Genomic DNA, 27151 nt, shown 5'->3' with positions numbered 1-27151 from the left:
CTTCAAGGGGTGATGAAGGGTTTGGCTTGCAGGCCCTGGGTGGAGATACTCTGGGGAGGGACTTTGAGAGCTTGGGTGCCAAGGCTTACTAGCAAGGCTCTAGGCAAAGAGGCGCAATAACCTTCAGATCTATCGGCTTTCGGCTTTCCGCGCGGAACAGCTACTCAGAATCCTGGGCCTTGACTTCCCTCTAGACAAGGAAGTTAAAATGGCTCCTGGTCCCAGATGAAGAAAGGAGGGGTCCTGAGTTTCAAGGGACAAGGGCCAGAGAGTAGGGTGGGGATAGCAGGGGGTGGGTGGAGGCTGAAAAGTGGGACTTCGTGTCACCGAGAGGCGCTAAATGTCTCCCTCCACCCAACATGGCCACCATCTCTGTTGTGATAGCCTAGGGCTTCTGCCTGGGGAGCTGCTGGCTGGTGAGGCCATCAGGGCCTTGGGCTGGTGAGGACGCTAGGGACATAGGTCTTGGTGGGAGGAAGCCGTGGCTGCCTCAGTTGGACTCTGGAGGGCAGGGGGTATGGCTGGAAGGGGTCACCTGGGAGGGTCAGAACTGGGGTCAGAACCAGAGTAGCTATGGTTTCTACCTGGGTGTTTCCAAAAGGGGGGGATGGGGTGGAGCTGCAGGGGGAAGGGAACAGGGAACCAAAGAGGAAGTGGGGGGAGGGAAGGAGGGGAGGCCAGGACTGGCGCCATGCTGAGTCACCGCCCACAAGGCCCAGAGCAGGCCCTCTGGGGGCCGGGGGGCAGGGTGGTAGGGTCTTAGGGAGCCACAGGAGGGCCGGGGGCTCTCGAAGCAGGAGTCAGGAGGAGGAGCGGGCGGCCTGAAGAGCACTCGCAGACGGACAGACAGACAGTGCAGTCACCCATAAAGTAGAAAGCACTACTAACAGCACTGGAGGGTGTAGTGTTTCCTACTTTATGGATGAGTGTACTGTGGGCTTCGGAGAGCACGCCGCCGCCGCCGCCGCCGCCGTCTTCCTCCGCACTCCGGACCGCGTGTGACAGGTGAGCCCCTCAGGCACCCTCCCCGCCCAGCCCTGCAAGGCCTCTGATGTCCCCCACTGCCTTGTCCCTCCTGGTCTGGCCACCTGGGACAAGGCCACATGCGCTCTCTGCCGTGCAGAGGTCTGGGAGGGCTGCACATCGGACTTGGCGCAGCGATGGAGGGGCCCCAGCGTGGGGGCCCAGCCGCAGGCCGACAGATGCCGGGACGAGGAAGAGGCTGGAAAGGAGGGTAGACGGAGGGGAAGGGAAGGGTGGTGGTGCCAGGGGTCCCAATGCTAATAAAGAATGGACTCTGCTTCTGTTTTGTCTGAGACTCTGTTTTTGGGGTCAGGGCGCTGAATGGGCTTAGGGGGCACATGGATGGGGGGGGTCAGGAGGGAGAATCACTCACTCTCTTGAGAGAAATGGGTTTGGCCCTGCCTGTGAGACCAGAAGAGAGCTCTGGGCCGGGTCGGGCCTGGCCTGGCCAGCCTGGGAAGGAAGGAGGGGGTGGGGTGGGGTGGGGTGGGGTGGTAAGACCTCCCTGCACAGCCAGGAAAGGGGGCAGGACAGGGAGGGGCAGGGCTAGGAGGGGCCCTCCTACCTTTTTCCGGAGCTCTGGCCCTGCCCTGCCCTCCACTCACTTTCCACACCCCTAAACTGAAAGTGGCCTACCTCCAGTTGTAAGCTAAGGAGATCCCGTGGGTCCCTGGTAGTCTAAGAATTAGGTGTAAACACACTGTGCACACACACAAAGCATCTCACACATAAACGAGGGCACGCACAGACACTAATATACAATATATATACACACCAGCATGCACGTGCTTTTGCGCACAAGGACCCCCGGCACGCACGCTAGCAACACACACGGACAGTGACGTATGCATGTGACATGCTTGGCATGTCAATCAATGACACAGATATACACACACTCAGGACACATACATGTGCAATAGTATACACACACGCAACACCATAAGCACACATGACGCGTGTTACACATAGAAGAGCATACAAATCCACGCATAGCGATAGTCACGTAATGAACACGTTGGTTCCATACGCCCATATGCCGACAACTCATCCATGATTGTCCGTATACAGTAGGTACATGGTGGCACCTATGTCTAGATACATAGATCTAAAGAAAATCATGTCATTGTCATTACACAGATTTACATGATTGCACGAGTGTGTCATATATTGCAAAATGTCAGGGAACAGCATGCACGTACATATTCTGTGCCAGGCATGTTGTAACTTACACACTCACAGTCGCAGCCCCACAGACACATAATAGCACACGCATATACACACACGTTTCTGTGCACATATGTAGACTAATACAGCGGCCCCCTCCCGTGTATATATGCCTGTTCTCTACACGCGTACTCTACACATGCGTGCAAATGATGGCGTGCCTGCGTGCCGGGACATAAACAGCAGCAGCGCACACGTCGTGGAGCACACACTGATGCACACGCTACTTTAGGGAAGTGAGGATGCCACCTCCTCCCCATGTACTCCCCCGCAGTTTCGCCAGCTCCAGCCAGGGTGGAGCCCACAGTCAGGGGCTCTGCCGCTCAGTGCTGCGGCTGCTGTTTCCCGGGGGTGCCACACGAGGGCCCCCAATGTCGGCGGAGACTGGCTTGTCTGCAGATGGACTTAATTCCAGGTTCGGAGGGGACAGGGGCTGCCTCCCCGAGGCCCCTCCCAACACCGCTGTCTCTGGGGACTCCATCCAGGCCCCTGTCCCCACGTACAGGTTGACTTGTGGGTAGAGGAGTTCCCATGTCCTTGTCCCCAAAGGCCATCTTCCCATAGCACAAAGGCCTGAGGCTAGGCAGAAGATGAATTTCCTCGCAGTCCGGGGCAAAGCCAGCCCAACAGGCCATGTGGTCTCCCCAGCTGGCCCAAGATGGCCAGATTGTCCCCAGAATGAAGTCTGCCGGGAAGAAGCCGAAGCAATTCCAATTTCTACCTCTGTCTGTTTCTGTCTTCCTGTTCTCATTCTTTTGATTTCTCTGTCTCTCTCTCTCTCTTTGTTTCATCTCAAATCTCATCTTTTCTACACCTATCCTTTTTCATTGCTGGCTCTATCGGTCTTACCACCTCCTGTCTCTGTCTCTGCTGGGGCCGATGTGGGGAGGACCGTCTGCAGCCCCCTCGCCTCTGTACAAGGAAGGCGCAGGGGCCTGTGGGGCGAGGGGTGGGAGGCTACATGTCCGGGGTACTGGGCTGGGATCCCGTGAGGAAGCAGCTCTTCCCTCTGTCCCGACCCGGCCTGCTGGTCCAGCCCACCAGTCCAGCGCTATCACCATGGAAACGAGCAGCCGACTTCCTATTGGTGGGCGGGAGAAGACGGGAGGGGGAGGGGAGGGCTGGCTCTCCCCTGCTCGCCCCCCCCCCCCATTCTGAGGCTCAGCCCTCTTCTGCGCCCACCATCTCGGGGCTCCTGGACTGGAGGGGACCCCCGCAGTCCCCAGAGCTGAGGCCAGCAGGGACAGAGACTATGAGGCAAGCGGCCCACCGACCCAGGCCTCCTTAGGACCAGCCGACCGCCCAGCAAGCGGGAGAGCAGCAGCAGAGAGGGGGCAGGAGATAAAGGACCACAGCGGATGGTTGAGGATCACCCCCAGCGGCTCCTGCACACCCTAACCAGGCTGAGGGTCGTGATGGATGGCCAGACTCGCAGACGCTGATGGACAGACAATGACACCGATGCACACAGCTGCACAGCACTGAGCTGCTCGGATACAACCAGTGACAGCATCACACGCTGCCACAGCCCTGCAACACAGACACCCCCACACACAGAGAAACAACTGGTAACTCCGAAACAGGCACAGTGACACGCAGAACCACTACCCCCAACACACACGAGTGGGGGCATCCGTCCTCCAAACACACGCAAGACAGCGCTGCCCCGACACACAGAGCTGGAGACACACACCAACCCTCACCCAGGCGCTTCTGGGGGTGGCCTCTACCCATCCTCCCTGCCCCCACGGGGACACCCTCGCTCCTCCACACACCCGCACACACACACAGCCACGAGCAAACACAGCTCGCATACCCCTGGCTTCGGCTCTGGCAGCTCTCACTCCTGCAGCCTCCTTCGTGGGTGAGGAAGATCGGCCAGCCTCGGATGGAGCCTCGGTGAAGCCAAGAGCTCAGAGAGGAGAGGGTCTGGCCTGGCATGACCCTCGCCAGCCCCTCCGCTTGGCCGGGTGATGTCCCCCTGCCCGGGTCCTGGGGCCCCTTGGCAGTATCATGGAGCAACTGACACCCCTCCCACGGCTGGGGGACCCCAGAGCCATGGAGCCATGGGCCCTGCCTGCCTGGCCGAGCTGGACTCCGGGCCAGGGGAGCGAACCTGGAGGCGCGACCCCAAGCATTGCTGATACTCCGGCAGCTCTGCAGGGTGGAGAGCAGAGGCCTGAGGAGAGCTCCGAGCCTGAGGGAGCCCAGAGCCCCGGGGCTACGGGGGGCATTGACCCCGAAGGAACCAAAACTGGGCTGCCTGGCCTGAGGCACCAAGCAGCGAGCTCCAGACCCAGCTGCCCGAGGCTGGAGGACGAAGAGGTGGAGGCTCTCCCTAAGGTAAGGGAGCCCGGGAGGGCCGGGGTCTACGTGGTGGGGCCTCTCATGAGGCCCTCCAGCCTGGGCATCACAAGCGACCCCACGTCTCCTCTCCTGGCCTGTCTCTGTCTGGGGGTCCTTCTCTGTGACTGTGTGCCATGCCTTCGCTGGGCAGGAATCTCAGGGGCTCCATTTTTTGCCATATGTCTGTCCTTCTGACTCTCTGCCTGTCTGCTACATCTGGCCCTGTCCCTACCCCTTCCCTCTGTGAGTCTTTCTCTGATGGTCTGTCTGTGTCTCCTCCTCTGAGAGTCTCTGTCCTTGGGGGCTGGAGGATCCCGGGCGGTGGTGGTGGGGATTCTGGAGGTGTATGGTGGAATCAGAGTTAAGAGGAAGCAGATTCAGGGGAGGGGGCTCAGTGCTGGGCTGAGCCAGGTAGGACAGGGTCTGGGGTAGGTGTGAGCAGCCTCCTATAGAAGATGGAAGGGCCAGGGCTTTGGGGGAAGGAAGGGGACACAGGGCCCATAAGGAGCATGGAGGGGTGGGGCTGGGAGCTCGAGCTGGCATTTCCCAGGAAGAGATGGGCAGAGACGGAAAGAATTGGGGATGAGCAGAGAGGGTCCCAGGGCTGGGGGAGGCCAGTGTGGGCCCCTTCTGGGCCTCCTATGCTTGTCTCTGAAGGCCTGGGACATGGGGGAGAACCTTCTCGTTTCCATGTCTCCCTAGACCGTTGGCGGGCAGGATGCTTCCATATGGAAGGCTTGGACTAGGGAGGGTGTGTTCCTGAGGTGCTGTGTCCTGTCCTTCCCCGTGCCAGGGCAAGCTGGACATGGGCTTCGGGGACAGGCCCAATCTGGAGCTGTTGAGGGCCCTGGGGGAGCTGCAGCAGCGCTGTGCCATCCTTAAGGAGGAAAATCAGATGCTGGTGAGGCTTGGAAAGCAAGTCCCGAGTCCTGGTTGGAGCTGGGGGAAGGCAGACTCAGACACCCCAGCCCTCTGCCTCAGCGTCCTCCTGATCCCGTAAACTATCCCTCCAAGTGGGGGCTCCATGGAGGTGATAGGACCCCAAGACCCAGACAGGGTGAACCCCTACCTAGACTTGCCAAGGGCCCCACTGTGAGCCCAGGGCTCTAACCCAAGTCCTGGGCAGTTAGGATTGGGTCCGTGGGGTGCTCCCCACATGCCCCAATTCTGGCTGACCCCTTGTCAGAGGAAGAGCAGCTTCCCTGAGACAGAGGAGAAGGTGCGGAGGCTGAAGCGGAAGAACGCCGAGCTGGCGGTCATCGCCAAGCGCCTGGAGGAGAGGGCCCGGAAGCTGCAGGAGACTAACCTGAAGGTGGTGAGGCTGGGAGGCTGCTGGATGGAGGCTGGGTGATCAGGGAGAGAGGGGAGCCAGGCCAGGTCTGAGGGAGTGGGGCTTACGAGTCATGGACTCCTAGCACCCAGGAAAGCAGGAATCCAGGGGCCACGGGGTAGGCGGGGCAAATGCTGGCTGGGCTAGGGGGCCGAGGGTTTCTGGAGTTACAGGAGGGAGGGAAGGGCTAGGCAGGGAGTTCCTGAACAGGCAGGGAGCAGGTTTCTGGATTACCACGTGCTGGTGCTGGCTGCAGCCTCCCGCTGAGCTCATCTCTGGGTGCAGAGCTGGTGGGGGCAGGGATGAAGACCCATGACAGTGGCAGCCCTGAATTAGCAGCATCCTTTGGGCCTAAACTAGGATGTGGAGTTAACCCTCTCAGTCCTGTCTGAGGATTTGCAGGGATGGAGTCAAGCGTGGCTAGCGGTCCCCTAAAGCCCCCAATACAGGGTGGCAGCAGGAGACCACACTTCCAGGTTTTCATCCTCACCCCTGCATTGAGAGGAGCTGAGGAGTGGGAGAAGTGCCCCAGCCCTCAGATGACCGTTGGCCTTACCCTCCTCTGGCCAGGTGAGTGCCCCTGTGCCCCGACCTGGGGCCAGCTTGGAGCTGTGCCGGAAGGCCCTGGCCCATCAGCGAGCCCGGGACCTCAGTGAGACAGCCAGCGCCCTGCTGGCTAAGGACAAGCAGATCGCTGCCTTGCAGCGGGAGTGCAGGGAGCTGCAGGCCAGGCTCACCCTGGCTGGCAAGGTGCGAGGCCCTGGTCACCCCTTCCTGGTCAGTCCTACACCGGGGCCGCCTGCCTGGCTTGTGGGATGTGGACGAGATGTTGATGAGATGCAAATGAAGCGGGAAGGTGGAAGCTGCCGGGGAGTAGGTTCCCCTGGCAACGGCCCAGGTGGGAGCGGGGAGAAAGAGCCTGAACTGAAGGGGGTGGAGCCATGAGTCCCAGACCTGGGAATTTCAGTGCTCCAGTCTTCGGGCTGTATGCCAGCGGGCCTGGCTGTATGCATCCACACATACCTCACAGTTGTGTGAAGCGATGTTCACAAGGCATTTAGCACAGTGCCGGGCACACCGTGAGTGCCCCATAAATGCGTTACCGTGACTGCACAGGGGCTCGAGGCAGCATGCGGCCGTATACGCATGCACCTGTGACCAGGCCTGTACGCAGGGGAGGGTCTGCACGTTCCCGCGCGTCGGAGCCCCCCCGGCAAGGTGGAGGGCGGACTCCGCCGGGGATGGCGTGGGGGCGGGCCGGGGCTAGGCCTGACTCCCCTCCCTGTCCCCCAACCCCAGGAGGGCCCCCAGTGGCTTCACGTACGGGACTTCGACCGGCTGCTGCGCGAGTCCCAGCGGGAGGTGCTGCGGCTGCAGCGGCAGATCGCCCTGCGCAACCAGCAGGAACCGCCCCCGTCGTCCCGGCCCCCGGGCCCCGCCGCCCCGGCCAGAGCAGGGGCGCCCGCCCCCGGGGCCCCGGGAGAGGTGAGCTCTGGCGCCAGGGCAGGTGTGTGGGCGTCTGTAGGTGGGGGTGGGGGCGGCCCCGGGATCTCCCCCGGCATGGCGCTCAGAGCCCCGAGGACCCGCCGGTGGCGTGCGCCCTCCACGGGCCAGGGAGCTTTTCCGACCCCGGAGGAGAGGGTCGCCCGTACCTGCGCCGCGCCGACCCCGGCCATGCCATTCGGGGTCCGCCCTCCGCAGGCCTGCGCCCCGCCGCCCCTGCCGCGGTGCCAGTGGTACGGCCCGGCCGCAAATCCCCAGTTGCCCTGGCAGCCGCCCGGGGCCCAGCCCGCGCCGCCGCCTCCCGCCGCCGCCCTAGCGCGGGGACGCCCCCTTCAGCGCCCGCCTGGTCCGCCAGGCCCGGCCCTGGCCCCCCGGGGGCGGCGGTGCGTCCGCCTCGGCTCCAGGTACGGGCGACCATCGCTGGGCGCTAGGCTTAGGCAGCTTCTGTCGCGAGGGCTTGGGACCCCACTCCGGACCCCCAGAGCTTAGAGGTCTGGCTCCTCTCCATCCTCTCTACTCGGGCGGCTCCTAGGTTACCTCCTTCTGGGAAGGGGGGTGAGAGAAGGGGCTCCCTAGCGACCAAGGCCTCCGGGCGGGGGGGTGCTTCTCGCTCAGATGTTGCCCCTCTGCCAGGCCCAGGGAGGGAGATGTACCTCCCATCAAGAGCGGCCCTCCCCTGGAGTTTGCACAGATGAATCTCCAGTGCGACAGGGTGTGCTTGGGGGAAGCTAGGACGAGGGTCTGGCCAGGCTTGCAGTGGTCTAGGCAAAGGCCGGTGCGGATGATCCAGAATGCCTAGCTCTGGGGGGCACCACGTCCCTGGGGGCCCAGGCCGGCTCCTAGCTCTCTGCCAGTCACTGAAGGACACCCAGGACAGTTATTGAGCGCAGAGCAGGGCTGCTGTTAGAAGCTAAAAAGGGAAAGCTTTGGCCTGGATAAGGGACCCATCTCCCAGGGCACACATGGGTCTCAGGATCTCAAAGCAGTGTGTCTGGAGGACGCAGGGGTGCAGCCTCTGCACTTCCGCATCACTGGGGATGTGGGCAGGCAGCAGCCCCCCTCCCTTCTTTGCTGACTTTGAGATGGGATGGGCAGGGGTCCAGGCTGCCCTGGGGCCCTGTTCTCAGGTGCCGGCCCCCATCCCTGGGCATTTCCAGGCCACGCCCCAGGAGGATGTGGAGAACCCACCCGCCATCCTAGGGGAGCCCGAGAGACAGCAGAGGGTGCAGCAGCTGGTAAGTCCCAGGTCAAGGGCTGGAGGCAACCAGTTGTGGGCAGGTCTGCCTTCACACATGAAGAGCCCTTGGTTCTGACCCCACAGGAGTCAGAGCTCAGCAAGAAGCGAAAGAAATGCGAGAGCCTGGAACAGGAAGCCCGGAAAAAGCAGAGGCGATGTGAGGAGCTGGTGAGCTCCCAAGGGCCTCCCCAAGTCCAGCCAGGTGGTGGGCTCCCTCTCCCCTTTCACCTCTCTTGTCCTTCGGGGCTCTCTTGCCCTGCCTGGCGCAGGCTCCTGGTGGGGGGGAAGGCGTTGTCTGGGAGGGCCAGGTCCTCTGTGTGGGGAGAGGAGGCGTGTGGGTGCTGGGCTCCCTCCCCAGAGCTCCCCTGGTCTCTCAGGAACTGCAGCTGAGAGAAGCCCAGAATGAGAATGCCCGCCTCGTGGAGGAGAACTCTCGGCTCAGTGGGAGAGCCACGAAAAAGGAGCAGGTAGCCGCTCTGCGCATGTGCTGTGGGGCCGGGCTTCTGCTGGAGCCCTGGTCCCTGGGCCGGGAGCTGTCTTCTCTACCCCCTGCACTGGGCTAGCGTATGAAGGGTACTGTTCCCCTGGCGAGGGAGCTGCTGGGACAAGGCTGACCCCCTGGCTCCCTGCCCCCCCCACCAGGTGGAGTGGGAGAATGCAGAGCTGAGGGGCCAGCTCCTGGGGGTGACGCAGGAGAGGGACTCGGCCCTTCGCAAGAGCCAGGGCCTTCAGAGCAAGCTGGAGAGCCTGGAGCAGGTGCTGAAGGTGAGGAGACGGTGGACGTGGGGGGAGGCTCTCGGTCCCTGGCACGGGGGAGGGTGGGACGGTAGAATGCGCCCTATGTGGGGTGCTGGGGTCTGCGGTCTAGTCCTGGTGCCGCCAACCCCTGCCCTTCTCTGGCCTCGGTTTCCTTCTTAACAGAGGGTTTCTGGAACACATAGGGTCTGAGGCTCCCTCGCCTTCGAGCTGCGGAAACGGTGGAGCGGGCCGGCCTTGACCCAGGCTCTTGTGTTCTAGCACATGCGGGAGGCGGCCCAGCGGAGGCAGCGGCTGGAGGTGGAGCATGAGCAGGCCCGGCTCAGCCTGCAGGAGAAGCAGGAGGAGGTCCGGAGGCTGCAGCAGGTGGGCGCGGCTGGAGGGAGGGGTGGTAGGCCGCTGGAGCCCTGTCATCCACTCGTCCAATGAGCGATTGCTGAGCACCCCCTGAGTGCCAGGTTCTGTGCCAGGCACTGGAGGACAGTGGGGGGGAAAGATCAGGTCCCAGACCAATCAGCAAATAAGCAGATGGTCGAGGGAGACGACCCTAGTCACTGGCCCATCGGGGGACGTGAGCAGGGTGATATGACAGAGTGCCTGAAATGGGGCCCCTTGAGAGAGGTCGGCAGGGAAGGCCTCTAATACCTTAAGGGTGAGAAGGAGCCAGCTGAAGAGCGCTCCAGGTGGGAGACTCGAAGTGCAAATGCCCCGTGGCAGGAAAGAGTGTGGGGTCCAGACCAGTGTGGCTAGAATAGAACGACAGGAATAGGCAAGAGCCAGATCTCGTCAGGCCTTAAAGAAGAGTTTGGATATTTTGTTCTCTGGGCGGTTGGAAGGTGTTGGAAGGTCCCAAGTGGGGAGATAGCATGATCTGATTCGGCATTTTAGAAGATCACTTGAGCAGCACCACGGAGTGGGGGGGTTTGGGGGAGTGGGCGAGGAGGCAGGTGGGAGATGGTGTCCGTCTGGACTAGGGTGCAGGCAGTGCACCTGGAAAGGGGGAGGATTTGAAATATGTTTTGGAGATAGAATTGATAAGACTCCATAGGATTCTAGTGGAGCCCCTGCTCCTTTCAGCTATTTGCTGAGTCCACCCTGAGGGACAGCCCTAGGGAGGTGAAGGGTGAAGAGGCAACAGATGTGAGAATTAGGGAGTCCTGAGTTCTCAGTTCGATTTTGGCCAGGTTTGGGTTTTGTCTTAAACACTCAAGTGGACATGTCCATAGAGAGTTGGGTCTACGGGTCTGGAATCACGGGAAGTTGGTCATGGACATTTCGGAGTCATCAGTGTGTCCAGTCTTGTGACTAGACGGGACCCCCTTGGGAGAGAGTGAAGAGCGTAAGGTGCCCTGTGCCCTGCAGCACCCTAACATTCAAAAAGGGTAGAAGACAGGGAGCAGGTGAAGGAGGCTGAGAAGGAGCGCCCCAAGGGGGAGGAGGGAAGCCCAGAGGGTGGATGTCCCAGAAAGAGAGAAGCAGTATCCGCCCTGCCTCTCCTTGACCCTTAACTTCTGACTGGAGGTATGGTTCTGGGGTGGGAGTTTGAGGGGGGGAAGACCCTCAGCCTCCCCCCTCCCAGCCCCCCTTTCCTCTTCTTCTCCCCCACCTTTCCCCCCTTTCCTCCCTCCCTTTGCCCTTGCTGCCCCTCCTCTATCTGTCTCCCTTTATCCCCTCCCCTGTTCCTCATCCTTCCCCTCCAACATTTTGCCTCCTCCTCCCCGTAGGCCCAGGCCGAAGCCAAGAGGGAGCATGAAGGGGCCGTGCAGCTGCTGGAGGTAGGGTCCCGGCAGGGGGCCACCGGCAGCACCAGTTTGGGGGGGAAGGCGGGGAAGTTCAGAGAGAGCCGGACTCTGTGGGTGTGGGCGGTGTGGGGTTTGCAGAAGGGCCCTTAAATGCTCCAGAGCCTAGGGAATCCCCTCCACCATTGGCCTAGTTCTCAGGCAAGGGCACAGCTGGGCCGGGGCTCCTGGGTCTGGTGGCAGCAGTCCCCCACTGCCACCCACCCCCAGAGGCTGCCTTCACCCTGAAATATCCTTCCGTTTAGGAACTGCCCAGTCAGTCCAGGGAGCCGACCAGGTAGTGTCCACTTGGGCCCTCTCTCCCTCCCTCCCTCCCTCCCTCCCTCCCTCTCTGCGCGATGCCCGCCATGAGCGGTGCTAACCTGTGCTCTGTGCTTTCCTTTCCTGCCGCAGTCCACCCTGGATTCCATGCAGGTACAGCCTCCCGCCACCCCCTCCCTGGGCTGTCCCCTCCCCCACACCTCTCTGGGCGGGCTGAGCTGCGTCTCCTTCCTCAGGTCCGAGTGGCCCCAGCTCTCACGTCCAACAGAGGAGGGTGTGACTGGTAGCAGAGACCCGAGAACCTGTAGATGGGCTGGGATTCCTGCAGGACATGTGGGCCACCTCCTCGACCCAGACCTACCACAGTGCTTGGCAGACACAGGGCCGTCCCTCCTCTAAAACCTAGCCACTCAGACCATGAGGAAGTTCATCACCAGTCTAACCCATGATCCTCTTGATCTTGGCCAGGGGAGAGGCCCCAAATGTTGGGACTCTCCTGAAACCTGAGAAAAATACTTTGAGAATTGGCTCCTTCCTGCCACAAAGATGTCCCTAGCTCCTGTGTGGGATCTCTCTTGAGGGTAGGGATTTGGGTCACTGACTGTGGGAGGGTGACAAGCAGCAGAGCTGAGCAAACTCCTGAGGAGGGACGAGCAGTGGGACTGGCAGTGGAGCTGGGAGTGGGCGACATTCCTTTTGGCCTAGAAACAGCTGGAAGCAGGAGGTGCCACTGCTTGGGGTGTGAGGATGTGCTGAGTGGGAGGCGGGCCCCCCACAGGTCAGGTACTTCACCCCCAGCTCAGACACTCTTAAGGCAGCAGGGCAGCCAGGCTGAGCGGATATGAGCTGAAGCCTGGTGTGGGCTCCTTCTGTGTGGACAAGGCACAGGATGGGACTGGGCAGCTTTGCTGGGCCTGGTGGCTTATGGGAGGTCTTGGCCCAGGTCCGGGTTCGAGAGCTGGAGGGGCAGTGCCGCAGCCAAACAGAGCGCTTCAGCCTCCTGGCACAGGAGCTCCAGGCCTTCCGCCTGCACCCCGGCCCCTTGGATCTACTCACCTCTGCCCTGGGCTACAGTACCCTTGGGGAACACCCCCCACCCCCCTGCTGCTGCTCCACCCCCCAGCCCTGCCGGGGGTCTGGCCCCAAAGGTAAGGTGGACCCCAGTGATGTTAGTCTGGAATCCCCAGGTCTGCAGCTTTTCTATAGAGCAGAGCGTTCAGAGTCAGAGAAGGCTAGCAACTCACCCTAAGTCACACAGCAAGTTGGTGCCAGGCCTGGCTAGAACAAGGCTCTGATGGGGGAGAAATGAGCTCACAGGAGTGGCTCTTGTGGCGTCTGGCAAGGCATCTCGGCCACTGCTCCTGTCCTCCAGCAAGACTCTGTGGTCACAGCTAGGAGCTGGGCCCTGGGAATCAGCAGCTGGCAGTATGGGCCTGTGAAGAGCTGGGTCAGGCGTCAGTCCGATCGGGGGCCCCCAGCCCCCTCTCACTTCACAGCCCACGTGATTTTGAGCATGCTGCTAAATCTCTGTGGGCTCTGGTTTCCTAAGCTGTAAGACGGGAAAATTCAGTGCACCTCATCGAGCTGCTCTGAAGATCATGTGAAATAATCTGTGTAAATCACCTCCACCCCTGCTTAGTAAGTTTCCCTCAAGCATCTCCCGCTTAGAAGGAACTGTGGCTGTGGAGGGCCTGACTCTCCTCTCCGAGCAGCCCCGCCCTTGCTCCCTGGTCCCTCCTCAGGCCACAGACCCCACATGCCATCTTCTCTTTAGACCTTGATCTCCCTCCGGGCTCCCCTGGGCGTTGCACCCCGAAGTCTTCTGAGCCTGCCCCTGCCACTGTTACCGGGGTCCCTCGAAGGACGGCCAAGAAGGCAGAGTCCCTCTCCAACTCCTCTCGCTCTGAATCCATCCACAATAGCCCCAAGTCATGCCCCACGCCCGAGGTCAGTACTGGGGAGGGGTCTGTGGAAGGGGAGTGGGTGGCCCTATCCTCCTCTGGGGTCCCCAGGAGTTGGGTGGCTGCTGGCCCATGTGGGGTCCCAAGTTGGGAAGTGGAGCCAGGCCCTGGGAGAGAAGGGCTCCCCTGCAGGCCCTACTTTGGGGCTGCCCAGCCCCACCCCTCTGGGGCTCAGAGAGGCCCCAGAGTCCCGAGCTGGATGGAGGGAGACGCTTTGGCGCCAGGATCCCTGTAATGAGACTGCTCATGCGAGTGCCTGTAGCAGAAGCAGACGGTTGTGTGGGAAAGCACACAGGTTCTGGGAGTCCTAGGCGAGTCTCTGACCTTTTCTGGGCTTTGGTTTCCTTGTCTGGATTTTGGAGCTAATAAACCCTGCCTTGTAGCGTTGTCATGAGGATTACATGAGAAAATAAAAGACAGAGCACTACTGCAGGGCACACAGTAGATGCTTAACGTGTGGCAGCTATTTTCATTACCAAGTGCTTGATCACCTTGTTCTCTCTCGACCTCCCAAACCCCAGAAATATGGGGGCGGCAGGTCAGGAGCCGGCCTCCTGTCCAAGGTTGTGGAAAGCGGTAGAACCCAGCCCCGGCCTCTACTGCCCCCTTGTGGGCAAGAACGATGGTGCAGGCTTTGACCCTGTGGTTGGGCGGGCCACCCTGTCTCCCCGGCTCCAGACCCTCCTTGCAGGGACTTCTCAGCGCCTCTGCCTCCTTGCCTCCAGTTCTTCCCAGTTGGGGTGCTTTGCTGTGTTTTTCCCTTAGGGAGAGAAACTGCCATTGGTCGCCCACCGCATATCGCATATCCCACCGCATATCACATATCCCACCGCATATCGCATATGGGTGTGGCTGGCTGCTTCTCCGATGGGGAAAGCGGTCTTACTTCCTGGGCTGGTGCAGTAGAGGCCAGGGCCCAGAAGGGATCCAGGTTATTCTCACTACCCTTTGCCAGGGCAGCAAGGCTCTGCCAGGACCTGCGGACCAAGGTGCTGATTTAGAAAACATCAGGGATCCTTGCTGCTGGCCTTGTCCGGCATGTGCTCTCTCTCCCTTCCCAAAGCAGCGGGTCCTCTGGCTCATCCTGGAAACCTGCCTGCTTTGCCATCGGCCCTGGGTCTCGAAGAGGACTGGCCCCTTCTGTTTGCCCACAGGTGGACACGGCCAGTGAGGTGGAGGAGCTGGAGGCAGACAGCGTCTCCCTGCTCTCAGCAGCACCCGAGGGCAGCCGGGGAGGAGCCAGGATCCAGGTCTTCCTAGCACGCTATAGGTGGGCCCCTCCCCGCTGCTCCGCATTTCCCTAGGGTCTCGGGTGTACGGGAGGAAGGGACCAGGTGGAGAAGAAAGAGGACTCTGGAGGTGGTGGGGGCGGTACAGGGATCCTGGTTGGACGGGTCCTCTCAGCCTACTTGGGCCGGGTGGGCGCAGTGAGCGCTCTACTTGGCTACTGATGGACCACCAAGGGTCCATAAAAGCCTAGTACAGTGGGAGAGAGGAGGCGGGCCGGGGAGGCAGGGTGCAGGTCACCGTCTCCTTTCTCCTCCGCACCTCCTTCAACAGCTACAACCCGTTCGAGGGCCCCAATGAGAACCCAGAGGCGGAGCTCCCTCTTACGGCTGGCGAGTACATCTACATCTACGGCAACATGGATGAGGACGGCTTTTTTGAAGGTAGGAAGGTAGCAGGGTGGTTCTGTCCATTCCCCTGCTTTTAAGCTGCTCGTCCCAAAGACCTGCACCCACCCAGAGCCGCTCCCCAGGCTGCTCAGCCCACGAGGACTTTTCTGACCCTGCTAAAAGGCAGTACAGAGTCCTGGCGGCCCGTGGGGAAGGGATCTAGGAAAGGGGCAGCTGGTCTGACCGCAGATCGGCCGTCAGCAGGGCGGGGCAGCGCCCACCACAGTCCAGGTGATGGACGGAGTCACAGGGAATGTGGGCTAACTTTGCTTTTGTGCTGCCAGACAAGGCATGACGGTGCTTAACTCTAGTGACATCGAGGTCAGGCATGTGGCGTAGAGCTGATGCCGGACTCCAGGGTTGTGCGGAGGAGGAAGCAGGGTCCAGAGCCCCGGAGAGGGGGTTAGGAAGAAGTCAGCAGGTGTCCGGGCCCAGGCAGGGCATGGGCTTCAGAGCAGCTCTCTGGGGCCTGTGAGGAGCTCAGGCAGCAGAGCGGCTGCCCCGTGACTGAGACTGGGCAATAGGGCAGGGCCTGCCGAAGAATCGGTCTCGGGAAACTCTCCAGGTGGCCCTGGCCACATGGCAGGGAGAACGATGCTGTGCCGAGACTGGATTGTGGTGCAGGCAGGGCAGGGTGAGGGCCATAACCACGGACGGGGATTTAGGAAAGAGGTCAGGTCTGAATCCCTAAGGCCCAAAGTTTGGGAAGGCCAGGTCTTCGAGCCTGCCCAGCATGCCTTCCCCAGGCCCAGCGGCCGGTCTTTGTGTAGCTCCTATGAATGATGGTAAACAGCTCAACTCCCCGGAGATGTGGATAATGGAAGTGGGATTAAATATTTCCCAGAAAAATGACGTTTTCAATGAAAAAACCCCCAGAGCACGTACCTTTTCTTGGAGGGGGAGCAGCCAAAACACAAAAAGTAACAGACCCCAAATTATTAGAATTTGAACTGTCCGATCTGAGATAGACTCAAAGGCCTGGAGACAACTGGGCCCCTATTCCCCGTCAGACTTCGCTTAAGTGACAGCTTTGTCTACGTCTGGCGCCTGGACCGCTGTCCGCCGTTCCAGCTTCGGGAACGGGGACCTGGCTCTGGCCGGAGCTCCGGCACCAGCCTTTCTGGGCCGTGAATCCGCTCCTTCCTTTCCTGTCCCTTCCGTAGCATCAGTGCTTGTACTGACGTCCTTGGGCTGCCGGACCAAATTACCGACTGGCTGGCTTGAAACAACAGAAATGCATTATCTCACACCTCTGGAGGCCTGACGTTTGAAATCAAGGTGTTGGCAGGGCCATGTTCCCTCTGGAGGCCCTTGGGGACACTCCATTCCCTGTCCCTTCCAGCTTCTGGTGATTCCAGGTGTTCCGTGGCTTGGGACCACGTCACTTCAGTCTCTGCCTCTGTAGTTACGATGCCGCCTCCTCTTTTCTCAGGGTCTTGCTCTGTGCGACTCCTATAAGGACATTTGTCATTTGATTTAAGACCCATCCATATAATCTAGAATGATCTCATCTCAAGCTCTTGAACTTAATTACACCTGCAGAGATGCTTTTTCCAAATTAGGCCACAGCCACAGGATCCAGGGATTAGGATGTGGACATATTCTGGGGAGGGCTCCAGTCGACCCTCTCCAAGCGCTGATAGTATCGAAGTTATTGGAAGTCACTATTGTTTCTTCAAGTTTCCTTACTTTCTCCCCCTCCTAGCATAAGCGGAGAGTGAGGGTGCTGGGGAAACTCGCCGGCCCTCCGGCTGCTCAGACCTGGCTTCCTCTTCCACACCCTCTTCCTTAAGCCCCGGCCTCTGTTTCCTAATAAGGCACGGCAGCCACCAGCTCGTCTGTTCCCTGGGAACCCTCTCCCCTCTCCCAAATTAGCTGAGACGTGACATGCTGTGTGCCCAGTTTCTTCCTTCCCGGACATCCCTCGTTGTCACGTGTTCAGGGGAACCTGCCCAAGGTAACAGAACCCACCTCTGGTCGCTGCCTGGACTGACCGCTAGTCATGTTCCTAGACCCCGGCCCGTGGTGGGTCCTCATCCCTTCTCGAACCCACAGGGGAATCTTCTCTGGCACTCACATCTTTTGTCCCTAGAGGTTCTCCCCTTGCCTTAACCAGGTGATGCTTCCCTCTCCCACCGAGGATGTCTGTTTTCCATGACGGGAAGTTGAAGGGCGCCCCGTCCCCACTCCTCAGGCTGAGAGTTTTTGAACGCACAGAGAAATGCAAGAATGAGACAGTGAACACCCATAGCCTCACCACCTGGAATCAACAGGTGTTAACCTTGTGTCATATTTGCTTTTTCCGTCTGTAGGTTAAAAAAGAAAAATGAGGTAAAAGCGAGTTGTAGACATGACATTTTGCTCGGCTCACATCTCCTTAGAACACGGACGTTCTCTGGCAGCCTGGCAGAGCCTAGGGCCGCCCAGGTGCTTGTTAGAAATGCAGGCTTGCAGCCCCACCCAGACCTGAGTTAGAATCTGCATTTTAACAAATCGCCAGGCGATTCAGATGCACGCTAAAATTTAAGAAGCGCCGTCCTCTATCACCACAGCCCTGCGATCACACCTGTGAATATTAGCAATCATTCCCTACCGATGACCGTCCCTGCCCTTTAAAAGTGCTCGCGGATAAATGTTGATTTGAATCAAATGCTTAAGATCGTGCACCAACCATGGCTAAAATGCATTATTGGACTGGTTTTTCTCTACCTCCTCTCTGTCTTCCCCTTCCCTGCCCTCCCTCTGCCAGGGGAGCTCATGGATGGCCGAAGGGGTCTGGTCCCTTCCAATTTTGTAGAGCGTGTGTCCGACGATGACCTCCTGACCTCCCTCCCTCCGGAGCTGGCCGATCTGTCCCACAGCTCAGGCCCTGAACTCAGTTTCCTGAGTGGAGGTGGGGGTGGCAGCAGTAGCGGGGGCCAGAGCAGCGGGGGCTGCAGCCAGCCCAGACCTGAGGACGAGGCTGCAGGGAACGAGCTCAGTCCGAGCCCCCAGCCCAAGGGCCTGGGCGGGCCCCCTGCTGTGCCTTACCCCCGCAGTCTGGTGGTCCTCAGGCAGCTGGCCCACAGTGTGGTGCTGGCCTGGGAGCCGCCTCCTGAGCGAGTGGAGCTACGTGGCTACCATATCTGCGTGAATGGGGAGCTGCGTCAGGCCCTGGGGCCGGGGGTGCCCCCCAAGGCTGTGCTTGAGAACCTGGACCTGCGGGCCGGGCCCCTCCGTATTTCTGTGCAGGCCCTGACCAGCCAGGGCAGCTCCGACCCTCTGCGCTGTTGCTTGGTGGTGGGTACCCGAGCCGGGGTGCTACCTAGCCAGCTGCGGGTCCATCGACTGACGGCCACGTCTGCTGAGATCACCTGGGTGCCCGGCAATAGCAACTTGGCCCATGCCGTCTACCTCAATGGGGAAGAGTGCCCCCCTGCCCGCCCCAGCACCTACTGGGCCACCTTCTGCCACCTGCGGCCGGGTACCCTCTATCAGGCCCGAGTAGAGGCTCAGCTCCCACCTCGAGAGTCCTGGGACCCAGGCTGGGAGAGGCCGGAGCAGCGGGCTGCCACCCTGCAGTTCACCACACTCCCGGCAGGTACGCACGCTTGGGCTGGACTGGCCGTGACACCCAGAAGGCCAGGCCGCGGGGGTTGCAGGGGAACCGCGAAGTAGGCTGCTACCTTGAGGTGAGTGTCCTGCATCCCTGGGTCTTGTGCCCTCCTCCCCCCAGGCCCGCCTGATGCCCCCCTGGATGTGCAGATCGAGCCGGGACCCTCCCCCGGAATCTTGATCATCAGCTGGCTCCCTGTGACCATCGACGCTGCCGGCACCTCCAACGGCGTCCGGGTCACAGGCTATGCTGTCTATGCTGATGGGCAGAAGGTATGGCCTGGGGATTCTGCCTGCCCGTACCCCGGGAACAGGATGGGGGTCTCTCCTTGCCGTGCTCAGAGGACGAGTCTCCCCAGCCTGGCACAGAGGTGCCCCTGGCACCTGCCCGCTACCTGCACTGCTACCCTCGCTTCCTGACGCGCGGCCCTCCCGGCCTCCCTTCCCCAGCTGCGTTCCGTCTCCCCTGCAGATCATGGAGGTGGCCTCGCCCACGGCAGGCAGCGTGCTGGTGGAGCTGTCCCAGCTGCGGCTGCTGCAGGTGTGCCGCGAGGTGGCCGTACGCACCATGTCGCCCCACGGCGAGTCGGCCGACTCCATTCCAGCTCCCGTCCCCCCGGCCCTGGTGGCAGCCTGCCCACCAGCCACGGTCTCCTGCCCCTCACCACGACCCGGCTCCGAGGCCAGACCTCCCCTTGCTCCAGCCTCCCCAGGGCCTGGAGACCCCAGCTCTCCCCTCCGGCGCCCTGACCCCCGTGGAACACGAGAGCCCCCCGGAGGCCCCCCTGCCGGAGAGACACCAAAAGGATCCCACGAGGAGCCCCCGGCACCTTGTGCTCAGGTACTCTACTGCGGGAGAAGGGGACAGGCGGAGGCTGGGAGAAGGCCTCGGGCTTGGGCCCTTCCTCACTGCCTGCCATTCCAGGACGAGGCTGGGGCAGCTGTGTCGGGTGCGTCAGAGGACGGGAGGGCCAGTGAGCCATCCGCGGCCGAGAGAGCTCCCGACCCGGCAGCTTCGCCACTGGCCAAGGAAGAGGCTCTCCCAGCGCCCTGCTCCGCCCAGGGAGCCCTGGGCCGGCAAGTGCCCTGTGCTGAGGGCTGCCGCGGAGGAGACCCAGGGTCTGGGCTGAGGCCCAGGGCTGAGGTACGGGGCTGGGGCCACACTGGGCCATCTCACAGAATTGGGGCTGCCTCCCTGCCTCTGCCAGCCCAAATCTGGGTGTCCTCTCCATTGATTTTCTGCTCTGGTCTGTGCTCCGAGTCTGCTGCTATGTCACTTCATCTTCCCAGATTTCTCTTTTCCTTTGGGCTACTATCCTCCTTCCCCCCACACCTCCCTGCCCCCACCCTGTGCACACCCCCCATTCGAGACATGCCCCCCTCTCCCTCTGCCAAGGGACCTCTGTCGTTCCGGCTGGGGCTGACCCTTCCAGAGCCCCTGTGCCTCCTCAGACCCTTCCCTCTCTCCTCCTTTGTCTCACCTCTCACAGAGGGAGGACACAGCAGAGCTCGGGGGCCGTCTGGTGAACTCCCTTGCGGACCATGGCCGCAACTCAGATCTCTCAGACATTCAAGAAGAGGAGGAGGAGGAAGAGGAAGTGGAGTTGGGTTCCAGGACTTGTTCTTTCCAGAAGCAGGTTGTTGACCACAGCATCAGGGAGAATGGGGCCAAGGTAATGGGGGGAGGAGGGGCTGGTGGGCCCTAGACCTCGGGTTCCAGGAGCCTCTCACCCCCGTGCCGGCAGCTGCTCTGGCCACCATTGAGTGCCAGCGACATTGTGTGTAGGTGTGTGGCCTGGGCCCTGTCCCAAGCAGTCCATAGGAAGTTGCTCAGGGTTGACCTCTGCCCTCCTGGGAAGAAAGGAGAGGAGGAAGAGCTCTCTTCTGCCCCTTCTCCTGCTCCAGCCCACCAAATGCAGAGCCCTGGCCATCTGAGATCCCTGCGGGGAGCTTCCAGGGAGGGTCAGGGAGGCCTCTCTGCTGTTTACAGGCACGGTCTGCTCCCTGATGCTCCCATCCCTCGGGGCCCCAACGTCTGTGCAGCCTGGTCCTTGGGTGCATTCCCCAATTCCTCCTCCAGCTGTGCTCTCCATGTGCTGTAGGACTTTGGGCCAGCCCCCTCTCTGGTTTTTCCTCTTGGAGGAAGCTGAGGGAGGACTATTGGGTTGCCTGCAACCCCTGTCCTCATTTGACGACAAAGGTCACAGCTCTCTCCCCTTCCCACGGACCTCTCTTCCCTGCTGCCCTTCCCTCCCAGCCCCAGCCCCAGCCCGACCCCTTCTGTGAGACTGACAGTGACGAGGAGATTTTGGAGCAGATCCTGGAGCTGCCCCTCCAGCCATTTTGCAGCAAGAAGCTTTTTAGCATCCCTGAGGAGGAGGAAGAGGAGGACGAGGAAGACGAGGAGGAGGAGGAAGACGAGGAGACGCCAGGGGCAGGCTGTTCTTCCCGAGACCCCAGCCCACCTGAGCCGGCGGCGCTGGGGCTGGGCTCTGACAGTGGTCAGCCTCGAGGACCTGGCCCGTGTCCCTTGTCTCCAGAGCCCTACAGGGCTGGGGACCGCCTGGAAGACATGCCTGGACTAGCGGGTGGAAGCAGCCGGAGGCGAGGAAGTGGCTCCCCCGAGAAGCCCCCAAACCGCAGGAGGTCCCCAGATCCCCGTGAACACTGCAGCCGACTTCTCAGCAACGGCGGGCCGCAAGCCTCTGGACGACCGGGCCCCACACGGGAGAGGGGCAGCCCCCCTGTGGGCGAGGGGACCAAGGGTGTGCCAGAGGCTGGTGGGAGAGGGCGGCCGCCCCCTTCCCGGAGGTGCTCCCGAGGCCGGGCCCCAGAATCTAGCCTGGCCAGCTGCCTCTCCCCCAAGTGCTTGGAAATCAGCATCGAATATGATTCTGAGGATGAGCTGGAGGCAGGCAGCGGGGACATCAGCGTCACCAACTCCTGCTACCTCGGAGATGGGGAGGCCTGGGGCACAGCCCCCATAGGAAGGTCCAGGGGGCCTCTGAAGGCTAATTCAGGCCCCAACCCCTACCCACGCCTTTCGGCCTGGGAGAAGGGGGAGCCAGAGCGGAGAAGCCGCAGTGCGACTGGCAGAGCCAAGGAGCCACCCTCCCGGGTCCGTGCCCACTCCCCACCCTGGCAGCCCCCTGCCTGCTGCCGCCTGGTGGCTCTGCTTGCTGCCCACCAGCCGCTCCCATTCCACGCTGCCGCCTCCATCTGCAGAGGTGGGGCTGGGGCTCTGGGCTCCCTCCCCTACCTCCTCCCACCCACATTCCACTGCTTCGCTGCTTCTGCCTCGGAACTGGGATGCACAATATTCTGTGATCGCTAGTCTCCAATTGCCACCAGCCAGCCCCCTGCCCGCGGGCGGGGTGGCCCTTTTCTCTGCGTAGCTAGTTGCATCTTCGGGACACTGACCCTGAGAAGAGGCTCTCCTCTCCCACGCTCCTCCGCCAGCTCTAAGAGCTAACCTTAGTCCCCTCCACTGCACTCATCTGCTAGGCTGGCCGGAGCCCGGGTCTCCCCTCCCGCCCTCCTCCCGCCATGGGGGTGTCTGATGTCTCCGCGAGACGGGGCCAAGGCTCCAGGAGAGGAATGTTGTGCCTCTGCTCTGCTGTGCTGCTTCTGCTGACCAACGGGGCAGAGCTGGGGAGCACTGCGGGGTCCCGGCCCACCCGCGGGGTGGTGTGTCACTTCTGCTGTCTGTTGCCCTCTCTTTGCAGGCAGCAGAGACCGGGGAGCCCAGAGAGAAGGACAGCTCTGGGCGGAGGGGCCCCTCGCGGAGAGGAGCCCAGGCCCCCAGGGCATGTGCCACCGAGCTGGGTGAGCATCTGACGGGAGCTGGGCTGGGCTGAGGGGGCCTCTCCTAACCTGAGCCTTTGGCCGGAGCTTATGGTCCCTGCTCTCTCCGCAGCCCCTTTGAGGAGCCCCCCAGAGGAAGCGCTGCTTTACCCGGACCTGCCTGTCAGGGTCTTCGTGGCTCTGTTTGACTATGATCCTGTGTCAATGTCGCCCAACCCTGATGCTGGGGAAGAGGAGCTCCCCTTCCAGGAGGGCCAGATCCTGAAGGTGACTGACTGACTGCGGGGGGAGAGGGGTGTCCTCTCTCTTTTCCTGTCCTGGAGGTGTCCTAGTCTGCATGGGTGAGAACACAGCCTCCAGAGCCAGATGCTGTGGCGTTGAATCCCGACTCTGCCCCTTGTAGCTGTGCAACCTTGGGTAGATGAACTAACTGCTCTGGGCCACAGTTTGGTCCCTGGTAAATGGGGATACTGGTCATGCCTGCCCCACGGAGGCGGCTGAAGGTTAGGCTCAGTACACACAGAGGACTTCAGCTGCCCCGCGTGCAGCACAGGCTAATAACCGCTGCTCTTAACATTATAGTTTGTACGGAGTCTCCAAATATTTGAAGGTTTTTTGCTGTTGCTCTGAGGTTCCAGAGATCTAGTCTGGGGTGGGCTGGGGGCATGGACGTGCAGACAGTGAGTGGCGATCATATGAAAACGGCCATCTTCTCTCATCCCTCTGATCCTTATTCTCGGCTCTTTCCCCGTTTCCTGTTTCATGGCCCACGAAAGGGAGAGCGTTCTGCAATCCTGGTGGGGTGCTGCGGGGCTCAGGGCCCAGACCCCAGGGAGCGAGCTGCCCTGGCCTCCTGAGACAGCTGGTCTCTGCCTTCAGGTGTTTGGGGACAAGGATGCTGACGGCTTCTACCAGGGTGAGGGTGGCGGCCGGATGGGCTACATCCCCTGCAACATGGTGGTTGAGGTGGCCGTGGCCAGCGCCGCGGAGAGACAGCAGCTGCTCCAGCGTGGCTATCTGTCCCCGGATGTTCTCACTGAAGGCTCAGGTATGACCTGCAGCCGTCCCTTACCTACCTCCCACCACGCCACCTCCAACTCAGCCCTTCCTGAGCAGTTTGTAAGGCCGGGGTGGCCGGGGGGCCTCGTTCATCCAGAGCCCAGCAGAGCCCGTGGCGTTGCAGAGACTGAGGCCTGTGTGGCCCCAGCCGTGGGATTGCCACGTGGCACGGGGCTCTGCCGAAGAGGGGGTGGGCCGCGTAGTTTCGATCCTGGAGGCTGGGGTTGGGAGAAGAATGCGCTTTAGAAACTTGAGCACGAGAACCCAGGCACAGGCCAAAGAGGAGACTCCAGAGTCACTACCCTATCCCCCTCCCCTGCCTCAGTTTCTCTCTCACATATACTTGCCTTTCTGGATCAGGGAATGGTCCCTCTGTGTCCTCTACAGCCCGCACAGCCGGGCCTCCCCCCAAGCCCCGCCGCTCCAAGAAAGGTGGGTGAGACCCCCTTCTCCCTCGGGGCCTGTGGAGATGAGTGGGGTGGGGGGCACTGCTTGGCTCTCCGGGGAGACACAAGCGGGGTTTTGTGCAAGTAAAGGGAGTTAGGGCAGACCTTCCTCCACATCCATTCCCTCCCTTGGGAAGCCTCCTTTTAATGGGGACGGGGAGTGGTTTGCCAGGACCTCTGCTCTAAAACACACCTGACTGTAAATTCTGTGCCGCCTGGGGCAAGTCATTTACCTTCTCTGGGTCTCAGCTCACTTCCAAACCCAAGGGGCTGGGCTCCGTTCTCAGAACATCTTTCTCCTGCACCCCTTGTGTGAGACTGAGCAGCCTGCCCTGCTCCAGCCCCAGCCTGGGAGGAGGAGGGGGCAGGGGCGGGGCTCAGTCACACATTCTCTCCGCAGCTGAGGCCGAAAGCCCTGCCCCTGCCCGACCCTGTGCAGGTGAGGGGCCGTTCCTGTGCTGGGGATACTGGGAAAGAGGTGGGGCTAGATGGTCCCTCTGGATCTCCCTAGGGGCTGCAAGTAGTGGAGAGGTGGTGAATAGGGGGTCAGCAGGCCCCCAGGGTGGAGGAGAATATGGCCTGGGGGGTGGTCCAGAGAGAGGCCCTAGTCCTCTCCCCTTTCCCCTGCAGGCCACCCCCAGCACGTCCCCTCTGCCGGCCTGAAATCTCCCCGAACCATGGTGGCTGCGTTTGACTACAACCCCCGGGAGAGCTCCCCCAACATGGACGTGGAGGTGACGACCCACAGACAGAGCCCAGCCAAGGGGGTGGTGGCCTCCCCAGCCAGGGCTGACACCTGCCCCTTGGGTTCTCCGCAGGCAGAGCTGCCCTTCCGGGCAGGGGACATCATTACTGTGTTCGGGGACATGGACGATGATGGTTTCTACTATGTGAGAACATTAAGGTGGGGGGGTGCCATACCCCCCTCACCAGCCCTGTCAGGGAGGGCCTTCCTAGGGCCAGGGAGGGGGATGAGCGAGGGAGTCACTGCCCCTGACAGTGATACGGATCTCAGGCTCTTCCCCCAGGGGGCTCGGGGCCAAGGGGGTGGGGCTGAGGCCTCTTTCCTGGTCTCGGCCTCACCAGCGTCTCCTCTGCAGGGGGAGCTCAATGGACAGAGGGGCCTGGTTCCGTCCAACTTCCTGGAGGGCCCTGGGCCTGAGGCGAGCGGCTCCGACAGGGAGCCCGGGCCACCCCAGTCTGAGAGCCAGGTCAGTGAGGAGCTGGGCTCCCGGCTCAGCAGTTGAGGCTCTACCCTGCTGGATTGGGGGGGTGCGGGGATGAGGACAGTGTCGGGGGAGGGGACCACCTGGGCTATGACCCAGGCGAGCACTGTGCCCAGGCTGGAACTGCCAGGGAGAGTCCAGCCAGGGAGAGCCCAGCCAGGGCCAGCTCCCTCCCAGTATGTGCCCCTCTCTGCAGAGGAATGATGGCTGCAGCCCTGATCCCCGGCCCCTCTGACCCAGCTGCCCACACCCCCGGGCTGATGTAGGTGAGGGGACCTTGTGGAAAAGGACCTCTGGACCCCCCACACCTCTAGCTAGTCATAGCCCGGGTTTCAGGGGAACTCCCACCCTATTGGGTCTCCCTGCCTCCCAGGTCCTTTTAAAGCCGGTTGCCCAGTAAGGCCCAGCTTCCCGGGTCCTCGTTCTTGGAGCCTGCTTCTCCTTGGGGTGGATGGAATATAGTCACGTTCCAGCCTCACAGGGCAGGGAGAGGGGAGGGGGCCAGGCCCCAGTGGGGAACCTTGTGCTTCCATCTGCCGCCGTATTTCCACAGGCAAAGGCTATGCCGAGTCCCAGTTCCTGTGAGCTGGGTGACCTGGTGACCGGGCAGGGAGCATGTGAGTCAGTCCGTAACCCATCTCCTCTCTTTGTTCCCTGTTCTTCAGAGAACGAGGAGGAGACGAGTCCAGTGCTAGATGGAGATAGATATATATAGAGAGAGCAACATGTAAGTGGGGGACTGGCCCCCTCTCTTCATGTGACTTGCCGCTCCTTACATCACCATAATCAGAGAGCGCTCCTTTGTCTTGAATAGTGGAGCCGACCTGGCTTTTCTTTGTCCCAGGGAATGGGGGAGGGGGATCTTGCCGTGAGCCAGATCCGGGGGGTAGGATCATTCCCTCCGCTTGCCTTTACGCCGGGCAGTGCCAGCTGTGACAGGAATACATGTCATTTTAGTGTATGATGCCCCATATTAGCGGACCCCTCATATTCTATAGCTCGTGTAGCTTATAGAATATTGTGTGATATCCATAGCATGACTCATCAGTATATTATGATACTATGCGACTGTGGTATTATAATATTGTGATTATTATTGGTGACCAAAGGATCATTCAGCAATGCCACCAGTAATAATAGTCCCCCCACCCTTGTCCTCTGCATCATGACCTGTTAGGGGTCAGATGCATGATTTTACTTCTAATTCTCAATTTTCTCTGCTGGAGGGAATAAATGGGGGGGGGGGCTTAAACAACTGGAATCCATAGATAACCCCAAACCATTCATCTCTGGGGTTCAGAGACCCCCTTCAGTTGTTTCCCCAGCAACCCCTCCTTCCTGGGTTGTTATGGAAGGAGCCCTGGGAAGGAGTGGGAAGAACCCGGGGCTCGCTGGTTGGCCACTGGCCCTGGCTGGCTAGCAGTAGATGCTTAGACCTCCAGGTGCTGACTGACCTCTCTGTGGGCAGGCCCTGCCACATCATCAGAGCCTTGGGTGGGGGGGCCCCAGGCGGGGCACCCAGCTCCCCTGCCTCTGGCCTGGGCTCCATGGCTGGCTCTGGCCAGGAGACTGCCAGGCTCTGGTGGCAAGTAGGGGGAGGGTTTTGAGGAAAGGAATGGGGCAGGAGTGGGGAACACGTAAGCTGGCCAAGACCCGACTGGGCTGTGCCAGGCGCAGGAGGTCACAGTAGGGACGTGAGGATGATCAGTAGGATAGGGAGGCTTCCTGGTGGCTCTCCTGTTTACTCACCCCTGTCCTTTAGGCCCTGAACAGCACTGTCTGGGTGGGCCTGGGGCAAGGGGAGCCACTCACAGTTGCCAGTGGAGCCAGGAGGAGCTTCACGAGGGAGAAATGCTAACTGAGGCTGCAGGGCAGCCTCCAGAGCTTGTGGTGGGGCCTGGGAGAT

General features: G+C 61.1%; 1 protein-coding gene across 1 annotated transcript in view; it reads left to right on the top strand.

The window, feature by feature from the left end:
• Positions 1–922: 922 nt before the first annotated feature.
• The window catches only part of TSPOAP1 (TSPO associated protein 1), a 32915-nt gene continuing 6686 nt past the window's right edge, over positions 923–27151 (top strand). Inside the window, exons 1-31 of the mRNA XM_057317764.1 lie at positions 923–1005; positions 2522–2760; positions 4403–4590; positions 5387–5494; positions 5780–5908; positions 6494–6821; positions 7098–7408; positions 8584–8661; positions 8748–8831; positions 9041–9130; positions 9306–9428; positions 9681–9785; positions 11144–11194; positions 12423–12627; positions 13254–13426; positions 14595–14710; positions 15001–15110; positions 17866–18696; positions 18832–18983; positions 19183–19551; positions 19636–19854; positions 20201–20383; positions 20968–21828; positions 22436–22535; positions 22627–22781; positions 23394–23562; positions 23934–24005; positions 24420–24458; positions 24650–24753; positions 24838–24909; positions 25120–25230. Of these exons, the coding sequence (XP_057173747.1) occupies positions 923–1005; positions 2522–2760; positions 4403–4590; positions 5387–5494; positions 5780–5908; positions 6494–6821; positions 7098–7408; positions 8584–8661; positions 8748–8831; positions 9041–9130; positions 9306–9428; positions 9681–9785; positions 11144–11194; positions 12423–12627; positions 13254–13426; positions 14595–14710; positions 15001–15110; positions 17866–18696; positions 18832–18983; positions 19183–19551; positions 19636–19854; positions 20201–20383; positions 20968–21828; positions 22436–22535; positions 22627–22781; positions 23394–23562; positions 23934–24005; positions 24420–24458; positions 24650–24753; positions 24838–24909; positions 25120–25230 (5958 nt within the window). The remainder of the gene's footprint in view (positions 1006–2521; positions 2761–4402; positions 4591–5386; positions 5495–5779; positions 5909–6493; positions 6822–7097; positions 7409–8583; positions 8662–8747; positions 8832–9040; positions 9131–9305; positions 9429–9680; positions 9786–11143; positions 11195–12422; positions 12628–13253; positions 13427–14594; positions 14711–15000; positions 15111–17865; positions 18697–18831; positions 18984–19182; positions 19552–19635; positions 19855–20200; positions 20384–20967; positions 21829–22435; positions 22536–22626; positions 22782–23393; positions 23563–23933; positions 24006–24419; positions 24459–24649; positions 24754–24837; positions 24910–25119; positions 25231–27151) is intronic.

This window comes from Ursus arctos, unplaced genomic scaffold (assembly GCF_023065955.2).
Source record: "Ursus arctos isolate Adak ecotype North America unplaced genomic scaffold, UrsArc2.0 scaffold_24, whole genome shotgun sequence".
Lineage (NCBI taxonomy): Eukaryota > Metazoa > Chordata > Mammalia > Carnivora > Ursidae > Ursus > Ursus arctos.
Note: the sequence above shows the minus strand (reverse complement) of the source record. Positions and strands in the feature narration are given on the sequence as shown.